This window comes from Chionomys nivalis, chromosome 21 (assembly GCF_950005125.1).
Source record: "Chionomys nivalis chromosome 21, mChiNiv1.1, whole genome shotgun sequence".
Lineage (NCBI taxonomy): Eukaryota > Metazoa > Chordata > Mammalia > Rodentia > Cricetidae > Chionomys > Chionomys nivalis.
In genome coordinates, this window is record NC_080106.1 from 30,663,584 (window position 1) to 30,684,075 (window position 20,492).

Consider the following 20,492-nt stretch of genomic DNA (forward strand, 5'->3'; position numbering starts at 1 on the left):
TATACAAATTCCCTGATCTCCTGCAACTTAGGAAATTGTTAAGTAAGAGTAAATGCTGTGAAGAAAAGCAAAGACAAATAAGAGGTAATGGGGGTAGGGAGGCCGTTCTTTTAGACAAGGTAGTTAGAGGAGAACAGGCTTGCCTGAATTCTTCCAGTTAGAGGTAGCAGGTACAACCATTGGAAATTATAAGAAACAAGAATCTGGGAAAGTTCAAGGTCAGCATTTAAAGCACTGAGGTTGATGTAGCAATCCAGCTGTCTGCAGATTCATTTAGATCTGACCGTGCGTGTAAGGTTTGTCAAGAATTGGTTGCTAAAGGAAATTTGAGTTGTGAAGTGTTAAGTTGTAAAACTGCTAAATAGAAAATCCCAAATTGATGTCATTTAGTAAATAAACTTTACATAATTTGGTGTGAATGTGGGCCACCATGCCAAGTTATGTGTGTTAATTGTTGGTAGGTTTATGTTCTTTTAGCCAATTCAAAACGAATAAATTTAAAAGTAATCATTGCATACAGGTACTTCTACTTGAGTGGCTCCAATAATTTGCTTTTGTTTTTGAGAACAGGGTCTTCTACCACCCAAACTGGTTAAACTTTCTCTGTAGCTTGAGGCTGGCCTTGTAATCCTGACCTACTATTCTTTGAATCCCAAGAGTTAGGATTTATTAGGCCTTTGCCACCATGCTCAACAGTAATTCCTGTAACTATTGCTATAAGGTGAATTTTATCCAGGGACTTATTCTCCTAGAACCATATTTATGAGATCCAAAGTGTTCATGTGTGCTAGACAAGTGCTAGCTAGCATTGAACTATATCCCTAGTCCTTATTTTTTTTCCAAATTTTCCTTCAAACTTATATTTTTGTGTTTCAGATTGTGAATCGGCACGGTCCTGAGGCAGACAGGCATTTATTACGCTGTCTATTTTCACATGTGGATTTCAGTGGCGATGGTAAAAGCAGTGGCAAAGATTTCCATCAGGTATTTGGGGATTTAAGAGTTTATGTCTGTTATCCCCAATCACTTTGTAAATTTGCAGTGTAGGGCATAATTTATGGAAACTATGTACAGGATAACGTCCGGAGCATAATCTTACAAAGGTAGCTAAGAGGTATTAGGGATTCTTTCCTATACTTCTCTTTTCTGCCTGAAGACAGTCTACTTTAGGATTATGGAGCTGCTGCTGGATTTGCCTGATGAAGGAAGCAGGAATGGGGGAGGGCCTACTTGATAAGGCAGATAGAATATCTCATGTTCTGAATGAGATGTCTTTGGTTTGATTTTCAGTCTTGTCAGAGTTAATTATGATAGTGCTTGTGACTTACTAACGGACTCTAATGTGTACATTTTGGTTTAACACTTTTTGCTGGTACATTTAATATAGTTAAGCGGATTTTTAAACAGGATTTCTTTTGTTTTATTTTTTCTTCAAGGCATGATTTTTTTGTGTAATAGTCGTGAGTGACCCAAAAACTCACTCTGTACAGCAGGCTGACCTCGAACTCTCAGAGATCTGCCTGCCTCTGTGCTGCCTCTGTTCTCGAGTGCTGGGATCAAAGGTGTGCACCACCACCCAGGAATAAATAGCTAATTTTGATAGTAAAAACTATTCAGCATCTAATAATGTTCGTAGGTTCTCTTCCTTTCTTTATGTGAGATGATGGTTAATGCTAATAGAAACTAATAGAAGTTTGTTTTTATTTTTATCTTTTTGAAGACACAGTTTCTGATTCAGGAGTGTGCCTCGCTGATTACAAAGCCAAATTTTATCTCGACATTGTCATATGCCATTGATAATCCATTGCACTACCAGAAGGTTAGTATAATTTTATCTCTAGTAAGATTGTGATAATATATATCTCTCCCTTCATTTTTGAGGCAGGGTTTTTCTGTGTATGTGTAATTCTGGCCATTCTTCTGTCTCAATCTCTTAGCGCTGAGCTGTTGTAGACATGAAACACCACACCAGTTTGAATATGCAGTAATACTGAGTTAGGTAGTTGCTTGGTAGCAAATGGAATCTTACTAAACCAGATGACTCAAAGGTTTAAGTTTTGTCGGGCTACAGCTCTAGAATATAGTGTGTTGTTTATAGTGGCTCAGAATTATGTCATGTGTGTATTGTGCCGTGATTGGATGAATACTTTTAAAACTTGGTTAAATTACATCATTTTTTAAAAAGTTAAATCTTAAAAAAATTTATGTTTCAGAGTCTAAAACCTGCACCCCATTTATTTGCCCAGCTGAGTAAAGTTCTCAAGTTAAGTAAAGTACAAGAGGTAAGTGTTTTGAGGAAAGAGATGGAGGCAGAAATGAAAGTTAAAAACCATTTGACTCTTGTTAATATAACTCCTTCTTGTTTCAGGTAATTTTTGGTCTTGCCCTATTGAATTCTTCTAGTTCAGATCTCAGGGGTTTTGGTAAGTTATTTTATACTGAGTATAAGGTTCTTTCTTGATTGTTTTTTAAATTCATCCAGGTTTTGGACATGGTAGACAAAATCACTACCTCCGAGCTTTCCCCCAGTGTTAAGTAGTTTTTTTTTATTGTTTTAAATTTATATTTATGCATGTATGAGCGTTTTGGGTGTGTGTAAGTACATCGGGTATATCTGGTGCTTGAGGAGGCCAGAAAAAAAGTGTCAGGTTCTCTTGAACTGGTTGTGAGATGCCACATGCATGGTCCTAAACCTGGGTCCTTTGCAGGAATAACAAGCACTTTCAACTGCTCTCTCTCCAGCTCTTGTTTTTGTTTTTTTCAACTATAAGATTTTTGTTTGTTTTGTGTACATGAATGCTTCTCCTGCACATCTGGTGCCCATGGAGGTCATGGGAGTTGAACCTGGGTCTTCTGCAAGAATATCCAGTGTTTTTAACCACTGAGCCATCTTTCCCCTTGTTTTTAAGACAAACTTGTGCTTGTATAGGCCAGGGTGGCCTCAAACTCAACAACTTCCTAAGTGCTGAGATTGTAGCCATGTGCTACGATGTCCTGTAACTCCCTGGGTAGACCAGGCTAATCTCAAAACTCAAGAGATCACCTGTCTTTGCCTCATGAATGTTGGGTTTGAAGGCGTGCACCACCATACCCGGCACCAGCCCTGGCTTTTTAACATAGAATTCTGTGGTATTAGTTGCGTTCACATCATTGTAAAACTGATTTCAGAACTTTTCATCTTTCGGGGTGGGGGACAGTGGTTGGGACAAGGTTTCTCTGTGTAATAGCCCTGACTGTACTAGAATTCACTCTATAGACCAGGCTGTCCTCAAATTTACAGAGCTCCACTTGCCTGCTGGGATTAAAGGTGTGCACCACCACACCTGACCAGAACCTTCATCTTGTAAACATTTTCTTCCTTTCATCAGCCATTGTTTGAGTAACCTCTCAGACAGAGCTATGTGAAAGCACGAGAGAGGTAAAAATGTATGTTGATGAACACAGAGGGCGATCACAGAACACTCTTGTCTGTCTCTCTGTCTTTATCTATTATGGTATAATAGTAACTTGGCTTATTTGACTTTTAGCTGCCCAGTTTATAAAACAGAAGCTTCCAGATCTTCTGCGTTCTTACATAGACGCAGACGTCAGTGGAAATCAAGAAGGTGGCTTCCAAGATATAGCAATAGAGGTCCTACATCTCCTACTCTCCCATCTCCTCTTTGGGCAGAAGGGAGCCTTTGGAGTTGGACAGGAGCAAATAGACGCTTTTCTTAAGACACTGCGCAGAGGTAAGTCATAGCCTATCACAGGTGGTAATAAACTGTAATAAAAAAGCATGTTGGAATATAAGTAAAGATGATGATTTCCTGTTTTTGTTTTTAGTCTTTTATAACAAACGACTATAATATCATTTTTAAGTATAAAAATTGTAATAGACTTTTGAAAGAATACGTATAAAGTGAACCTAATTTTATCTGTGTGATTTTTTTTTTTTTTTTAAATATAAGTACAGTCACAGGTAAGATGAGGCATATTTCTCTGCAGCATTTTCCCACTCTAGGGAAGGAAACTACGTTATGGTATCTAGCTATTTTTAATTTGAAAGGTTGGCCTTTTTTTTTCCTTCTTTGAAGACAGGCTTTTTCTGTGTGGCCAGGCTGGCTTGGAACTCAAGAGATTCACCTGCTTCTGCCTCTTGAGTGCTGGGTTTAGAGGCATGTGACCCTACGTCCAACTAGGTTGGCCGTTTTTGGTAATATTTATATTTACTTAGTAATTTGCTTTCAAGGTCAATAAATAAATCCCCATCCTCTTATCCTCATAAAAGAGAAATTTGACTCTTCTTTACTTCCTTTTGTTTGTGTAGTTTAATTTAAGCTGCATCAACTTTCTGTTTCTAGTGCATTCTGTTCCCCTGTAATGAATTCTGCCCCTTATATGGGAATTTTGCTATAAAAGTTTAGTATTTAGTCTGATTGATAAGACAGGTGATGGAATCTGTAAATAATAGTTGAAGTATACACATAAACAGTTGTTTTGTGGTCCCAAAGAATTCAAAATTAGGATTGTATTGAGATCATAGCTTGGGAAATTTTAATTTTTTTTATATCAGTCATTTTATGTTGTCCTGGCTGTCTTCCAACACACTTAACAAGATCAGTCTGCCCCTACGTTCTGTGTGCTGGGATTAAATACGTGGATGACCACACACAGCCATAAAATTGCTTGATTTTGAATATGAGTTTGCAGAAGAATTAGGTTTGAAGGGATTTTAGATCTATAGCAGGAGAGATGTACCTTTATATGTTGCTGAGCATTGAGCCCAGGGCCTCAGGCGTGCTACACAGACTCTTTTTTTTTTTGTCTTTTTTTTTTTTTCGAGACAGGGTTTTTCTGTGAAACAGCCCTGGCTGTCCTGGAACTAGCTTTTGTAGACCAGGCTAACCTTGAACTCACAGACATCCGCCTGCCTTTGCCCTCAAGTACTGTGATTAAAGGTGTGCTCCACCGTGTCCTGGCTGCTAGGCAACTCTTAATGTGCTGCATCTTTAACCTCTAGGTTGTTGTCTTTTAGTTGTTTATAACAGTCTTACTCCATTTCTTTTTTCAGATTTTCCCCAAGAACGTTGTCCTGTGGTGCTTGCACCACTTTTATACCCTGAAAAACGGGACATTCTAATGGACAGGATCTTGCCTGACTCTGGAGGGGTAGCTAAAACCATGATGGAGAGCTCTCTGGCTGATTTCATGCAAGAAGTAGGCTATGGCTTTTGTGCAAGGTTGGTAGGAAGACACGACAAAATTGTAGTTGTTATTAAGCATGATTATTGAAAAGAAGTACACAAAATTGTTGCCATGTGCACCAGGATTGTTGCTTCTGAATTTTAATCTTATACACACTAGTCTGGTGTATTGTTTTCAGCTATAAATATTCTAGAGCTTGAGCTTGTGACTTATCATCCCTACCAGTTCCTTTAGGAACCAGATTTTTAGTTCAGTCAGTGATATTTTAGCATATGCACTCACTTTGCTATTTTGAATTAAACTTCTAGAAGCAGCATGAAGAGGGTAGGATACATTTTCAAGGTTTAAATATTAATCAGATTCACCTTTGAGGGTGTGATTAGCTTGCTTTTGGTACTGGTAAGAGAGCTCAGCTTGTGTTGCTGAGCTTGATGGCCTCATTTCAGTCTCTGGAAGGATTTGATGGAAGGAGAGAACAGATTCCATCCAAGTTGTCCTCTGGCGTCCGAACAAATGACACACACACACGCATGCATGCACACGTATAATTTTACACAGTATAATTTAAAAAATGAAGTTGATTTATACTAAGAATTGAAAGTACTATTGTAAGCGGAAACTGCTCGCTCGTTTTCCGACAACCCAGACCTGAATAATTTCACAGAAATTATATTAATTACAAAACTGTTCTGCCAACGACTCAGCATATTTCTTGCTAGCTCTTACATCTTGAATTAACCCGTTTTTATTAATCTGTGTATCGCCACAATGCTGTGGCTTACTGGGAAAGGTTCTGGTTGACGTATTTCCTTCTACAGCTACGTGGCATCCCCTTGACTCTGCCTACTTTCTCTCTATATCTCGGTTTGGATTTCCCATCTGGCTTTGCTCTGCTAAGCCATTGGCCAAAACAGCTTCATTCATTGTTCAATGGTAATAAAACATATTCACACATACAGAGGGAATCCAACATCATTTTTAAAATTTTTCTTTTAATTTTCAAGACCGTTTCCTCTGTGTATTGCTGTCAGTCCTGGAACTCATTCTAGACTAGACTGGCCTTGAATTCAGAGATCACCTGCCTCTGCCTCCTGGGTCCTGGGATTAAAGGCGTGTGCCACTACTGCCCTACTAGGGATAACATTTTTAAGCTAGTGATTTTTATGTTTCTAGTTGCATAAAAGTAACACAAAACATTAATTTCCTTAAATTTAAGTATTTCATACCACAGCTCATTTATTTGTAGTACTTTTTAGTTTTGGTGTATGAGGTGGAAGTAAGCATTTTTTTAAAGTATTATTTTTGTTTCAGTATTGAAGAATGTCGCAATATAATCATGCAGTTTGGTGTTCGGGAGGTCACAGCTGCCCAGGTTGCCAGGGTTTTGGGAATGATGGCTCGAACTCATTCAGGATTAACAGATGGTATTCCATTACAGGTTTGTTGTTTTCAACTGTTATACCAAAAGACTTAAAATTCTGTCCTTTTCTGTTTATTGAATTACAGTATGATTGACTGATCTCAACATAAGATGAAAACATCTGTTAGTTGGGTTTGCTTAATTGTACTTTTACTTTTACAGAGCATCTCTGCTCCTGGCAGTGGGATCTGGAGTGACGGAAAAGATAAAAGTGAAGGCGCACAGGCACACACATGGAATGTAGAGGTTTTGATTGATGTTCTTAAAGAACTGGTGAGTACATGTGATCCGGGCTTTGTATTCTTTTTTTGTTGTTGTTGTTTTTGTTTTTGTTTTTCGAGACAGGGTTTCTCTGTGGTTTTGGAACCTGGCCTGGAACTAGCTCTTGTAGACCAGGCTGGTCTCAAACTCAAAGAGATTCGCCTGCCTCTGCCTCCCAAGTGCTGGGATTAAAGGCGTGCGCCACCACCGCCCGGCTCGGGCTTTGTATTCACATTAACATTATGTACTCAAGATTTTTGCTGTTTGTTTTATAAGTTTTGTGGCCAACTGAATAAGACCAGCAATGTTTTGTAATATCTCCACTTATTAGTTCAAAACAGATTGAAGCATTCATGATAAATCAATACATTAAACAGTTCATAATGAAATTCAAGCCTCTGCCCCTCCATTATTAGGAATTGTCACTTACTCGTTGTGTGTACATGCATGTATGTGGGGGCCAGAGGTTGACTTTCGGTGCCTTCTTCCTCTGTCAGCTTTCCTTTTACTTTTGAAAGAGTAGCTCACTGAATCTATAGACCCTCTATTGTTTTGTGCCCACCCCCCACCCATCCTGCGTTTACTGATGCATGCTACCATGTCCAGTTTATTTGGAGGGGCTAGATATTGAACTCAGGGTTCTTGAGACTGGCACAAATAAATCATCTTTGTAGTTCCTATTTTACAGTTCTGAGCTAAAATGGTGAATTTGGTTTTGATTTTTTTTTTTTTTTTCCAAGACAGGATTTCTCTGTGTAACAGCTCTGGCTGTCCTGGAACTTGATTTGTAGACTACGCTAGCCTCAAATTCACAGAGATCCACCTGCCTCTGCCTCCCAAATGCTGGGATTAAAGGCTTGCACACCACTGCCTGGCAGAATGGTGAATTGTTAAATGTATTCTTTGGTCAAGTTGCAAAGAGTTGTTGAGAAGGCAGGCCTGAATGTTTATTCAGAAACAAATTGACCCTCCATATAAAGAAAACACCTGGATGAAATATGGAAGTACTTAATACTTAAGTAAAACATAAAGGCCAAGTTGGTTATTGAGGGACTTATGAAATTTATACACCCGGAGAATAGTAAATTCAAATGTAATATCTTGATAAAATGTCAAAGAAAAAATATAAGAATTACAGGTCTGGAGAGAAGGCTCAGCAATTGTACTTACTGCCTGCTCTTCCAGAGGATCCAGGTTCTGACTTCAGTTCCATGGTATCTGACCCCCTCACACAAACGCACATACAGGCAAAACAGCAATGCACATAAAATAAAAGTAACTTTAAAACTACTTAGTATTGGAGTGGTGATGCATGCCTATAAAGGCAGGAATATTATTATACAGGTGGAAGCCTACCTCATCTACTTTGCAAATTCCAGGCAAGCCTACTATGTCATTTTGTCAAGACTACCTTGAGAAAACTGAACCGGATAGTAGTATTTTTTATAGTTTCTTACATGAAATTGGAAATGTGACTCAATAGTAGAGTGCTTGTTTAGCATGTTGAATGCTATGTTCAGTCTCAGCACAGCAGGAAAAAACAAACCAAAATCCTCTATTTTGGTGCTGTGTAGCACAGGATGGCATTGAACTCAAATCCTCTACCTCCTGAGTGGTGGGACCACAGATATGTACCACCAACCCTGGCAAGATCTGAATAGACTTTTCGGTGGGTCCTTGAAATTGAGTCTAAGACCTCAATACATGTTAGACATTCTGCCCATGCTGTTATACCCAGCTCATAACTCTTAACAGTCTTCGAGGTGTTTATCCTAGTTCTCATTTTTAATTTTCATGTTTACAATTTACTACCAAGACCTAGCTGCAGAGAACCCTTGTGTTCTCTCATAACTCCACTATTAACAGAATTAATGGGTTTTGCTTTATTTAGTTTTTTAAAGGTTTATTTTATGTATGAGTGGTCTAAATGCATTTCTACCTTTATGCCAGAAGAGGGCATCAGATCCCATGATAGATGGTTGTGAGCCACCATGTGGTTGCTGGGAACTGAACTCAGGTCCTCTAGAAGAACAGTCAGTGCTCTTAACCTCTGAGCCATCTCTCCAGCCCCTATTTATTTTCTAATAGCTTCAGGGATCAAAGCTAATGACTTGGGTTTTGCATGTTGATAGATATGTGGGTGTCTGTTTGGTAGCCAGGGTTTGTCTTCCTAAATCACTCTTCACCTGTGTGTGTGTGTGTGTGTGTGTGTGATTTGTACATGAAAGTCAAAGGACAACCTGCTATTCTATGTTGCTTTTCATCTTGTCTAAAGCAGATTCTCAATTTTTTTTGTGTTTTGCTATTGCCTATTACAGTCTGGTTAGCTCAGGAATTCTTTTAACTATGCTTCTCCTTGCTGGAGCACTGGGATTACATTGTAACATCATTGGTTCTGGGGCTTCAAACTCAGGTCCCAAATGGCTTACCTCCTGAGCCATTTTCCTTGCCTTTCCCCATATTTTTTTGAGAAGTCTCTAGTTGTGCCTGGAGTTCCATCAAGTTGGCTAGGTTATTGGATCATTGTACTCTAGGGACTGTTTCCTTAGCACTGAGATTACAGATGTGTTATGCTTTGTGTTGTTTCAGACAGGGTCCACCTGCCTCTGAAGTGCTGGGTTTAAAGTCATGCCCAGCTTTGTTCTTTTTCAAGCATGAGTTATAGGCATAATTTTTAAGTGGACGAAGAATTTTTGTGACCCCACTGCACAGTCCCAAATAGTCACACAGAAACTTAATTACAGATTGTTTGGCTTATAGTTCAAGCTTATTACTAACTAGCTCTTACATTTAAATTAATCTATGTATTGTCACTTGACTGGCTTTTACTCGTCTGCTGACTTGTTTCTTGTGCAGCTACTTGAGTCTCTCTAGACTTCACCACTTCTGAGTCCTTTGATTGTTTTGCCTAACCCTGCCCTACCTATTGGTCAATAGTTTTTATTATTTTATTGGTCAATAGCTTTTATTATTACCCAATGGGAATAATACATATTTACAGTGTACAGAAGCATCCCATACTTAGAATTTTAATTTGCAACTGAGATATCTTAGTCCAGTGATTTTTATTTTTTTTTCAACCTTCCTAATGATTCTATCCTTTAATATAGTTCCTCATGTTGTGGTGATTTCCACTGTGAAACTATCTTCAGTGCTATTTCATAACTGTCTTTTGCTGCTGTACCATAATGCAAGTACCTGTTTACCAATGGTCTTAGGCGACCCCTGTGAAAGCGACGCTTGATCCCTTTTCCCCAAGGACTCACAACCTACCAGTTGAGAACCACTGTTCTATTTCCTTGTTGGGTTTTTTTTTTTTTTTTTTTTTTTTTTTTTTTTTTTTTTGGTTTTTCGAGACAGGGTTTCTCTGTGGCTTTGGAGCCTGTCCTGGAACTAGCTCTGTAGACCAGGCTGGTCTCGAACTCACAGAGATCCGCCTGCCTCTGCCTCCCGAGTGCTGGGATTAAAGGTGTGTGCCACCATCGCCTGGCTCCTTGTTGGGTTTTATTACTTGTTTCTTACTTTCTTTGTTTTTGAGATAGTGTCTTATACGGTATTTTATTGTTGACGTCTTTTTATTTTTTAAAACTTTTATTTTGCCCATAATGGCCTGAAATTTGAATTCCTCCTACCTGAGCCTTTGTTACATTTCTTAGCAGTATAGCTATGATGCTTAACAAGGAATATTCTGAGAACTCTTTTATTAGGTAATTTGTCGCTGTGCAATCAGAATAGTATATACTAATACTAATCTAGGAGTAGTCCACTACCGAATACTTGTCCTCTTACCCCAACTAATGTGTAGTATGTTACTCTCCTGAGTATGATAGCTGTGATACAATGAGCTGTATTTGTTTACCTAAACATGGTAAAATTGCAGTGTGAAAAAAAAGTATACCTGTAGTATAGGTTAGTGGAAGAGCACTTGTATAAGAGAAGCAAGGCGCCTGGTTGGATCATTAGCACTGCAAAGAAAAGGCAAAAAACAGTGAAGCTCAAGGGACTGGGAATTTAGCTGCAAAGGCCCAGGTTATACGTGTATTATTTATTATTACAGTTTTGTTTTTGTTGTTTCCTTTTTATTGAAAAGACAGGGTTTTTCCATGTGTAGTGCTGGCTAGCCTGGAACTTCCTATAAAGACCAGGCTGGTCCTATAATCCTATAAAGAACTTAGAGTGATGGCTTACTTTTACCTCCAGAGTGTTGGGATTATGCAGATGAACACCAGCACACCTGGCTTACCTGGCTTGTTAAGACTTCTTTTTTTTTTTTTTTAAAAGATTTATTTATTAATTATATATACAGCATTTTCCCTACATATAATGCTACAGACCAAAAGAGGGCACCAGATCTCATTACGGATGGTTGTGAGCCACCATGTGGTTACTGGGAATTGAACTCAGGACCTCTGGAAGAGCAGTCAGTGCTCTTATAATTCTTTTTTTTTTTAGATTTATTTATTTATTATGAAGACAGTGTTATGTCGGTCTGTATGCTTGTTGGCCAGAAGATGGGGGCATCAGATCCCATTACAGATGGCTGTGAGCCACCATGTGGTTGCTGGGAATTGAACTCAGGACCTCTGGAAGAGCAGCCAGTGCTCTTAACCTCTGAGCCATCTCACCAGCCCTTGTTAAGACTTCTTAAAGATGTAAATGGAGAGGATTCTTATTTCCTGGATACCCAGACCTGAATAATCACACAGAAACTATATTAATTACAACACTGTTTGGGTTTTTAGCTCAGACTTCTTATTAACTAACTCTTACATCTTAAATTAACCCAGTTGTATTATTTTATATTTTATCATGAAGTTCGTGGTTTGTTACCTCTTGCTTCTTGGGTGGCTTGGCTACATGGCCTCTGCCTCCTTTGGCAGCTACATGGCCTCTGCCTTCTTTCCTCCTCTATTTCTGCTTGTGTTTATTGCCTGACTCCATTCTGCCCTGCGATAAGCCAGAGGAGCTTCTTTATTAACCAATGGTAATAAAACATATTCACAAAATACAGAGGGGAAATCCCACATTATAAAGGGCATATATGGAGGCTGTTTTATTTTAAAAGGGAGCAGGAGAGATGGCTTAGAGGTTAAGAGTACTTGCTGTTCTTTTGGAGGACCTGCATTTAGTTTTCAGCATTCACATGATGGCTCCCAACTGTCTGTAACTCCAGTTCAAGAGTATCTGATGCCCTCTTCTGACCTCGATGGGAACTGGACATACATATGTGCATAAACAAAGTACATACACATACAGTCAAACAAAATACACAGAAAATAAAAATCTTAAAACTTTTAAAAGAACTTTAATAGGATTGGTAAAATAATTCAGTGATAGAATACATGCCTAACATAAAGGAGGCCCTAGATTGAACCTCCAGCTCCACAAATAAATATTTCAGCACATTATAGCATTGACTTTATTAAGCGGTATTTTTTTTAATATTTATTTATTATTTTATTTATCATGTATACAATATTCTGTCTGTGTGTATGCCTGCAGGCCTGAAGAGGGCACCAGACCTCATTACAGGTGGTTGTGAGCCACCATGTGGTTGCTGGGAATTGAACTCAGGACCTTTGGAAGAGCAGGCAATGCTCTTAACCGCTGAGCCAACCCTCCAGTCCCAAGCGGTATTATTTTTGAGACAGGGTCTGGTCTCACTGTGTAACACAGGCTGAGTAGAAACTCCTGATCTTCTTGGTCCGCCTACTGAAGACTGAAATTGTAAACATGTGCTGCCGTACCCAGCTCTTTTTGTTTTTTTTTTTTTGTTTTTCAAGACAGGGTTTCTTTGTAGCTTTGGAGCCTGTCCTGGAACTCACTCTTGTATACTAGGCTGGCCTGGAACTCAGAGATTTCACTTGCCTCTGCCTCTCGAGTGCTGGAATTAAAGGCGTGCACTACCAATGCCCAGCTACCCAGGTCATTCTTAATATCTTGTTTGTTTTTATTCATGCGAATTTCAAATTCATACATAAAGCAGTGGTAAATAACTTCAGGAAGGCTATCCTTGAGAAATTGGCAGCCTTACAAGAAATGTGTCTGTGGTGTTTACTTCTTTTTTCATTATAATCATTAATGTTATACTGTTATTACCTATGTTTTTTTCATGTCTATGCATCCAAACCTTATAAGGAAAGGGTTGTGGTTGTATACCACACTTCAGGATGATTTCTCTTTAGTTCAAGGCCAGCCTGAACTATAGTGAGTTCTAGGCTGGCCAGGGTTGAAACTGTTATAAAGTAAGACCCAATCTGGAAAAAATTAAAACAAAATGAAAAAATCCTTGTTAAGATGCTCGTTGAAGCTGCTAAAAATTTTTGGTATTCATGGATATGTTAAATAGAATACCTAGATTTTCGGATTATTTTGTCTTTGCCCATATTTGTTTCTTTAATTTTGAAATGTTTTCATCTTTTTAGAACCCGAGTTTGAATTTCAAGGAAGTAACTTATGAACTGGACCATCCTGGATTTCAAATTCGTGACAGCAAAGGGCTTCATAACGTGGTTTATGGTATTCAGAGGGGCCTGGGCATGGAAGTGTTTCCAGTGGATTTCATATATAGGCCTTGGAAACATGCAGAAGGCCAGGTAAGAATGATGAATAGGTAGTGAAGAAATAATAATTACTTCGTTTATTAGGCCAGTTTATCCATTGGTTGTAATATTCTAGTTAATTTATTTTGGTTAGCTAAGGAAATTGTTGTTTGCCATCAGGTTATATTTCTATTTTCAGAGTTTTATAACTGATCAGAGTTCTTTGAGATGCAGCAGTCAAGCTCTTCCAGTTTGAGTATGTTTATCATACTCATATCATCTTATTATCACTTTCCATCTTCTGAATTATCTTGTTTCTGAAGGGCAAGTGGTTCTTTGTTTTTTTTTTTTTTAACTTTAATTATTTAACAACCTTGAGATTAGCCTCGTGTAAGTGGCTCATATTTTTGCAGCATTCCTAATTTTTTATGAAAATAAGGTCTTTGTCGTTTTGTTGCAGCTCTCCTTCATCCAGCATTCCCTGATAAACCCAGAGGTCTTCTGCTTTGCCGACTACCCCTGTCATACTGTTGCTACTGACATTTTGAAAGCGCCACCAGAGGATGACAATCGAGAAATTGCCACATGGTAAATACTCCTGCACTCTAGAAATACAAAGCTCTTATTGAACAAGTAATATAATACTGTTAATATACTTAAAGTGAATTTTATTTTTATTTTGTGTTCTGCCTGCATTCCATAGGAGGGCCTCAATCTCATTATAGATAGTTGTGAGTCACCCACCATGTGGGTACTGGGGATTGACTTCTAAAAGAGCAACTAGTCCTCTTAAACCTTTGAGCCATCTCTCCAGCCTGGAAATTTTATTTTTTATTTTTTAAATATTTATTTATTATGCATACAATATTCTGTCTGTGTGTATATCTCTTCTGGTGCCAGAAGAGGGCACCAGACCTCATTACAGATGGTTGTGAGCCACCATGCGGTTGCTGGGAATTGAACTCAGGACCTTTGGAAGAGCAGGCAATGCTCTTAACCACTGAGCCATCTCTCCAGCCTCTGGAAATTTTATTTTTAATGAGGTGATTTAATAAAGGCTTTTAAAAGAGAATGTTGGTGAATAAAAATTCTTCTTCATTACATTGTCCCTAGTTAAATTTTTGTTTTTGTGATGTCTGATAAATTTTCTATATTTAGGTCTAATTGGCCCAAAAAGTGTCTTTTTTAGCATTTTGGGGACAGAATGCCAGCCGCATTCTGTATAACTCATTTTAGGCCATTCCATGTTATGTATGGCCTTAGCCTCTTCTTCAAGGACTAAATGTAGAGTTAGATTTTTAGATAAGATTAAAACCAACCGGGGCTGGAGAGATGGCTCAGTGTTTAAGAGCATTGCCTGCTCTTCCAAAGGTCCTGAGTTCAATTCCTGGCAACCACATGGTGGCTCACAACCATCTGTGATGAGGTCTGGTGCCCTCTTCTGGCCTGCAGACATACACACAGACAGAATATTGTATGCATAATAAATAAATATTTAAAAAAAAAAGATTAAAACCAACCATATTCTACTTAGTTTTAACTATTTACTATTAACTTTAACTATTATAAAATCACATTTGGGGGCTGGAGAGATGGCTCAGTGGATTAAGAGCACTAACTGGTCTTCCAGAGGACCTGGGTTCAATTCCCAGCACCCATATGGCAGCTCACAACTGTCTGTAACTCCAGCTCCAGGGGATATGATACCTTCATACCAATGCACATAAAATAAAGTTAAATAAATTGTTTTTAAAAAAATCATATTTGCCTCTTCACCCCAGTCATAAAAATCTTGGTAATGAGGTTCTATTATGCAAATCAATCATGAATTGTTGTTTTGCATTTCTTTTTTAATTAATCTGTAGGCAAAGCCGCAGGTTCCCCTCCCTCCAGCACACACAATGTTCATGAAATAAAGGGCTTTAAAGCGTTCTGCAAGTGCTTTCTTCTCTATAACCCCAGCAGCATGTGAGCAGTTTTTAAAATCTATAGCAGTCTCTTAAGAATATTCTCTAATACCAAGGTATGGAAGGACTGTGATTTATGTAGTTTTATTCTATAGCTGATATCTAATTTGGAGTGAATTTGAAGGCTAGAGATGACTCGGTGGTAAAGTCCATATAAGGACATGATTTCAGTGCCTAGTGCCCAAGAAAAAAAAGCTTTTTTTTTTTTTTTTTTTTAATATTTTCATTGATCACTGAGTATCTTTCTTCCTTCATTCTCGTTAGGAAAAGCTTGGATTTGATTGAGTCTCTGCTGAGGCTTGCAGAGGTTGGGCAGTATGAGCAAGTGAAACAACTCTTCAGCTTCCCTATCAAACACTGTCCAGACATGCTGGTATTGGCCTTACTACAAATCAACACCTCCTGGCACACCTTACGCCATGAACTCATCTCTACTTTGATGCCAATTTTCCTTGGAAACCATCCTAACTCTGCCATTATTTTGCACTATGCATGGCATGGACAGGTAAGACAACTAATTTGCTTATCAGTTCTCCATTGCATTTTTTGACATCCTTTAAAACCTCGGTATTTCAAGTCTGGAGTGGTGATTTAGCAGATAAAGAGTGCTGCTCTTGCGGAGGCAGGTCCCAGCATCCACATGGCTGCTCACAACCATTTGTGATCATGACTCCAGTTCTAGGGAAGCCAAAAGTCTTTCTCTGACCTCTGATGCCACCAGGCATGGCAGACAAAATTCATACATTAATAAATCTAAACACATGAGAATAACAAATCTCTGTGTTCCGTTGGAAAGATTTATAGTCATCAAGCAGGTTTTATATTTTAGGATCCTATTGTCAGTTTTATAAAAGTACCAGAGAGCGAGAAACCCTGTCTCGAAAAACCAAAAAAAAAAAAGTACCAGAGAGCAAGCATATTAGATTTTCAAATTCAGCATCCATAAAACTTGCTACTTGCTGTGACACATTTCAGTCTTGAAGAGCTTACATACTTACTATGAAAACAAAAGCTCCTGATGTTGCTGTCAACAGTAAATTAGAAAAGTCACAAATGAGTCTTTGGTTTTTTTGGGTTTTTTGTTTTGTTTTGTTTTGTTTGAGCCAAGACTTAAATGTGTCACAGGCAGTTCAACTGGAAATCACTATGTAACAAGATGATAACTTTCAATTTAGGATCCCTGACTTCTGTGGTGTTAGAAATTAAACCCAGGGCTTTGATTGTGCTAAGGAAGCACTTTAGCAGATTAGCTATATTCTTCACCCCAAAGATAGCTTTAATGGTATTATTTTTATCTGTCTGCTTTTGGTGTGGTTGTGGTATGTGTGTGTTTTTGTCAGTACATGCATTCAGAGAGTTAGGCTCTCCAACTTTTTCTCTCCCTTCAGCCTAGAGCTCTGCTGGTAGCCAGCAAGCCCAGCAAGCTTCCTGTTTCCACTTTACGTTGCAGGGTTGTAGACATGCAAGTCCTGGGATCCGAACTTACGTGCTCATGCTTACAAAACAAGCACTTTGTACCTATTTCTCTATCCCTTAACTCCAAAATTTATAGACTATACTTGCCAAGTAAATATCTCCTTATGCCCACCTTACACACACACGCGCGCGCGCGCGCACGCATGCTTCTCTGTCTGGCTTGGGGCTCTTGAGTGCTAGGATTTCATGCATGTGCTATTATGCCAAGCGAGCCTGCCTTAGCATTTTGTTTTGTGTTTAGTTTTTTGATGCAGGGTCTCTTGATGCCTCAATTATACTAAGCTCAGAGTAATCATGAACTCTTGACTTCACATACTGCGTGCTGAGATTATAGGCACACTCCAGTGCACTTGGCTTATTGGGTCTTGTATTTCATACTTGAAAATGAATAATCAGACTTACATGCTCATAGAAAAACAGAATTTTTGGAGTAGTTGACCAGGTTTGGGAAGGTGTAAATAATGTTACTGTAATTACATAGTGCTTAAGCCTAAGCTGAACCTCTGTAGTGATATTTTTAAAGTAGAACATGGAAAATTAGCTAGACATTTGTAATAATCCTTATCAAATGGCTAGCAGGGTTGCCATTTTAACTTTACCCTCTTTTTTTTTTTTTTTTTTTTTTTAAAGGGACAGTCTCCATCAATTCGCCAACTTATAATGCATGCAATGGCAGAATGGTACATGAGAGGGGAACAATATGATCAGGCCAAATTGTCTCGAATACTTGACGTGGCCCAGGACTTGAAGGTGACTTCAGAGGAATACAACAGCAACTGTTTACTAATGATTAATATGTTTTAATATAATATACATGTGTTAGGAATATTGTACATGTAACTAGTGTATTTGAATTAAGATTTAGAATTTTGCTTTGTACATTGAAAAGTACGAAAATAGTTTTAGATAAGCACAGTGTTTATTTTTGGTTGGTGTGATTCAGATAAAGGCTGGTTTGTTTGATTGATTGCCATCGTGGTGTTCAGAATTGACTTATCAGGGATTAGAAAGGTAGGCAAACTACCATAAAGCTGTGTAACCAGCCTTGCAAGACTGTTTTAAAGCAAGTGATGATTGAGCTTCAGTCATGAGTAATCGGTGAGTTAAAATTTTGTAGAAAGCAGAATTGTTTCAATTCTAGCAAATTTGTTTAGAATCTTCTGCTAGTCATCTTTTATCATGTGTTATAAAAAGTGTTGTAATTGGTGTTTAGGTTATGTTAAACTTGCACGTAGATGATAAAAAATGGGAAAGGGTCATTATTTACCCTCTTATTTTGATTTTGATATTGTTAATTGAAAAAGAACCAAGTAGTGGTCATGAGTTGACCTTTAAAAAGGGGCCTTGATTCTAAATAGAGTACATCCTTCCAAAAAAAAAAAATAGATGTTTTTTTTTAGTAGATTTGTGTATTAAAAGCAGGAAGTAGAAAATAGTACAAAGAAATGGTTATTACTTGACTATGTAAATGTTCTGCTTTAGGCCTTGTCAATGCTGCTAAATGGCACTCCATTTGCCTTTGTTATTGACCTTGCTGCACTTGCTTCACGTCGTGAATACCTCAAACTTGACAAGTGGCTAACAGATAAAATAAGAGAACATGGGGTAAGCAGTAAGCAGGAATTGCTCATTCTTTAAAAATTTGGTGGCTAAAATGTCTAAAGAAATAGTTTTTTCAAAAAAAAAAAAAGGAAAATGAAAAGATGTTTAACACAGGACCTGGTGCATGCTAGGCCATTGCTTTACCTCTGAGCCACATCCCTATCCCAAGAAGGCCCCTTTTAAGATATATCTAAAATCTTATTTTACTGTCATTTATTGTAGATCTTAGTTACATTGTTTAGTTCTTCAGTTTGAAAGTATTTAAGCTAAATGTAAAATACACTGAAGCATTTTCTTCTTCTTTTTTTTTTAGGAGCCTTTTATTCAGGCATGCATGACTTTTTTAAAGAGAAGGTGCCCTTCTATTTTGGGTGGACTTGCCCCAGAGAAAGATCAACCGAAAAGTGCTCAACTTCCTGCTGAAACTCTAGCAACAATGTTGGCTTGTCTACAGGCTTGTGCAGGGTAAGAATATAGTTGGAAATGTCTATTATGCCAGGCTTGGGGTGGTACATGCCCATAATTTCAACAGTCAGGAATAAAAGGAAAAGGAAATCTGTTGGTTTTTTAGTCCCAAGTCGCTACAGAATTAACAGTATGTCTTAGCAACACCGCTGAATGAAAATATAATTTCTTAGCTTGTCTTCTCAGAAAAGTTAAGTGTTTTTTTTTTTTTATGGATTCTTAATTCTGTCTTGAAATACCTATATGACTCCTTATTGCTATGCCATACTGTCTTAAACCATCCTTTTAGTAAATGTTGAAATTGAGTAATTAAGATCCTTCCAATTTTCTTTTTGAATTTTCTTGAATTTCTGTATAGCAGATTGCAAGGGAGCTCTGGGTTCACAATGAGTGTGTTTCATCTTCAGCTCATAATCAGGCCTTGTAGGCCTCTTAAAACAAATGATATAAGATTTTGTAAAAAGTAGTTTCATAGGTAAATTGCCATCCTAATAAAATTCAGACTTCTATGAACTGGGATGTCTATGTATTTTAGTTCTTTGACTATTTTGTTCTATAGTATTTTCAGTATACAAAACTTGTCTTTTTTGCTAATTAAAACAATTTTATTAGAAGTTTGTCTTGTGTGTGTACATCTCATTTGTGTAAGTGCACTTGTGTGCAAAGGGGTGAAGGTCAGAGGACAATTTTATGGAGTCAGTCTTTTCCTTCCACCTTGTAGGTTCAGTGGATCAAACTAAGCCGTCGAGCTTGACTTGGCAGCAGGTGCCATCTCACTTAGCCCCCATGTTAAATTTATTGCTGGGTATTTTATGAAAGAGTGTGTTATCTATAAGTACAAATATAGGCGACTTTCTGATTTTTTTTTTTTTTTTACTTTATTTTTTGAGATAGGGTCTCTTTATGTAGCTCTGCTGTTCTGGAGCTCACTATACAGACCATGCTCGCTGCGAACTTACAGGACATCCGTCTGTCCCTGTCTCCTGCCACCACTAGCTGACTTAACTTTCTGATTTTCTAATCTGGATATTCTTTACTTCCTACTCTTGTAATGTAATGGGAATGGAGCATTGCCTTGTTCTGATTTTGGGCAAAGTGTTAAGTGCTTTACCATGCTGATGCCTGTGGGTTTTCATAGGTTTTCTTTTTCAGGTTGAATTCCCTGACTTTTTTTTTTTTTTTTTTTTTTTTTTTTTTTTGGTCTTTTTTCTTTTTCTTCTGTTTTTGTCATTTGAGATAAGTCTCACTATGTTGTGCAGACTGGCCTTGAACTCATTCACAAGGTTGGCCTTTAACCCCTAAAGTAACCTTCTTGCCTCAGCCTCCTGAGTCTGGGGATTACAGTTGTTAGCCCAGCTTCCAGTTCTGTTTTGAGTGGGGTGGTTATTGTGAAAGGGTTTTGTCAAAGTAATTTGTGCTATTTGCTAAGATTATCATGTGATTTTTTTCTTTTTTAATTTTTTTTTAATTCTTTTGGTATGTGATCTTATGTTAGTGAGATTTTGGAGGTCAGACCTTGTATCTTACTATTAAATCTCACATGATAATTCTTTGTGTGTGTGTGTATTCAGT

General features: G+C 38.0%; 1 protein-coding gene across 4 annotated transcripts in view; it reads left to right on the forward strand.

Annotated features, from left to right (window-relative positions):
* Nucleotides 1–20,492, forward strand: part of Cnot1 (CCR4-NOT transcription complex subunit 1) — a 79,444-nt gene that overhangs the window by 21,178 nt on the left and 37,774 nt on the right. For all 4 annotated transcript variants that reach the window (XM_057753979.1, XM_057753981.1, XM_057753982.1 and 1 more), the window contains exons 3-16: nucleotides 877–984; nucleotides 1,721–1,819; nucleotides 2,214–2,282; nucleotides 2,369–2,423; nucleotides 3,528–3,731; nucleotides 5,054–5,222; nucleotides 6,499–6,625; nucleotides 6,770–6,880; nucleotides 13,294–13,464; nucleotides 13,871–13,998; nucleotides 15,642–15,882; nucleotides 17,484–17,603; nucleotides 18,336–18,458; nucleotides 18,769–18,920. In XM_057753979.1, the coding sequence (XP_057609962.1) occupies nucleotides 877–984; nucleotides 1,721–1,819; nucleotides 2,214–2,282; nucleotides 2,369–2,423; nucleotides 3,528–3,731; nucleotides 5,054–5,222; nucleotides 6,499–6,625; nucleotides 6,770–6,880; nucleotides 13,294–13,464; nucleotides 13,871–13,998; nucleotides 15,642–15,882; nucleotides 17,484–17,603; nucleotides 18,336–18,458; nucleotides 18,769–18,920 (1,877 nt within the window). The remainder of the gene's footprint in view (nucleotides 1–876; nucleotides 985–1,720; nucleotides 1,820–2,213; nucleotides 2,283–2,368; nucleotides 2,424–3,527; nucleotides 3,732–5,053; nucleotides 5,223–6,498; nucleotides 6,626–6,769; nucleotides 6,881–13,293; nucleotides 13,465–13,870; nucleotides 13,999–15,641; nucleotides 15,883–17,483; nucleotides 17,604–18,335; nucleotides 18,459–18,768; nucleotides 18,921–20,492) is intronic.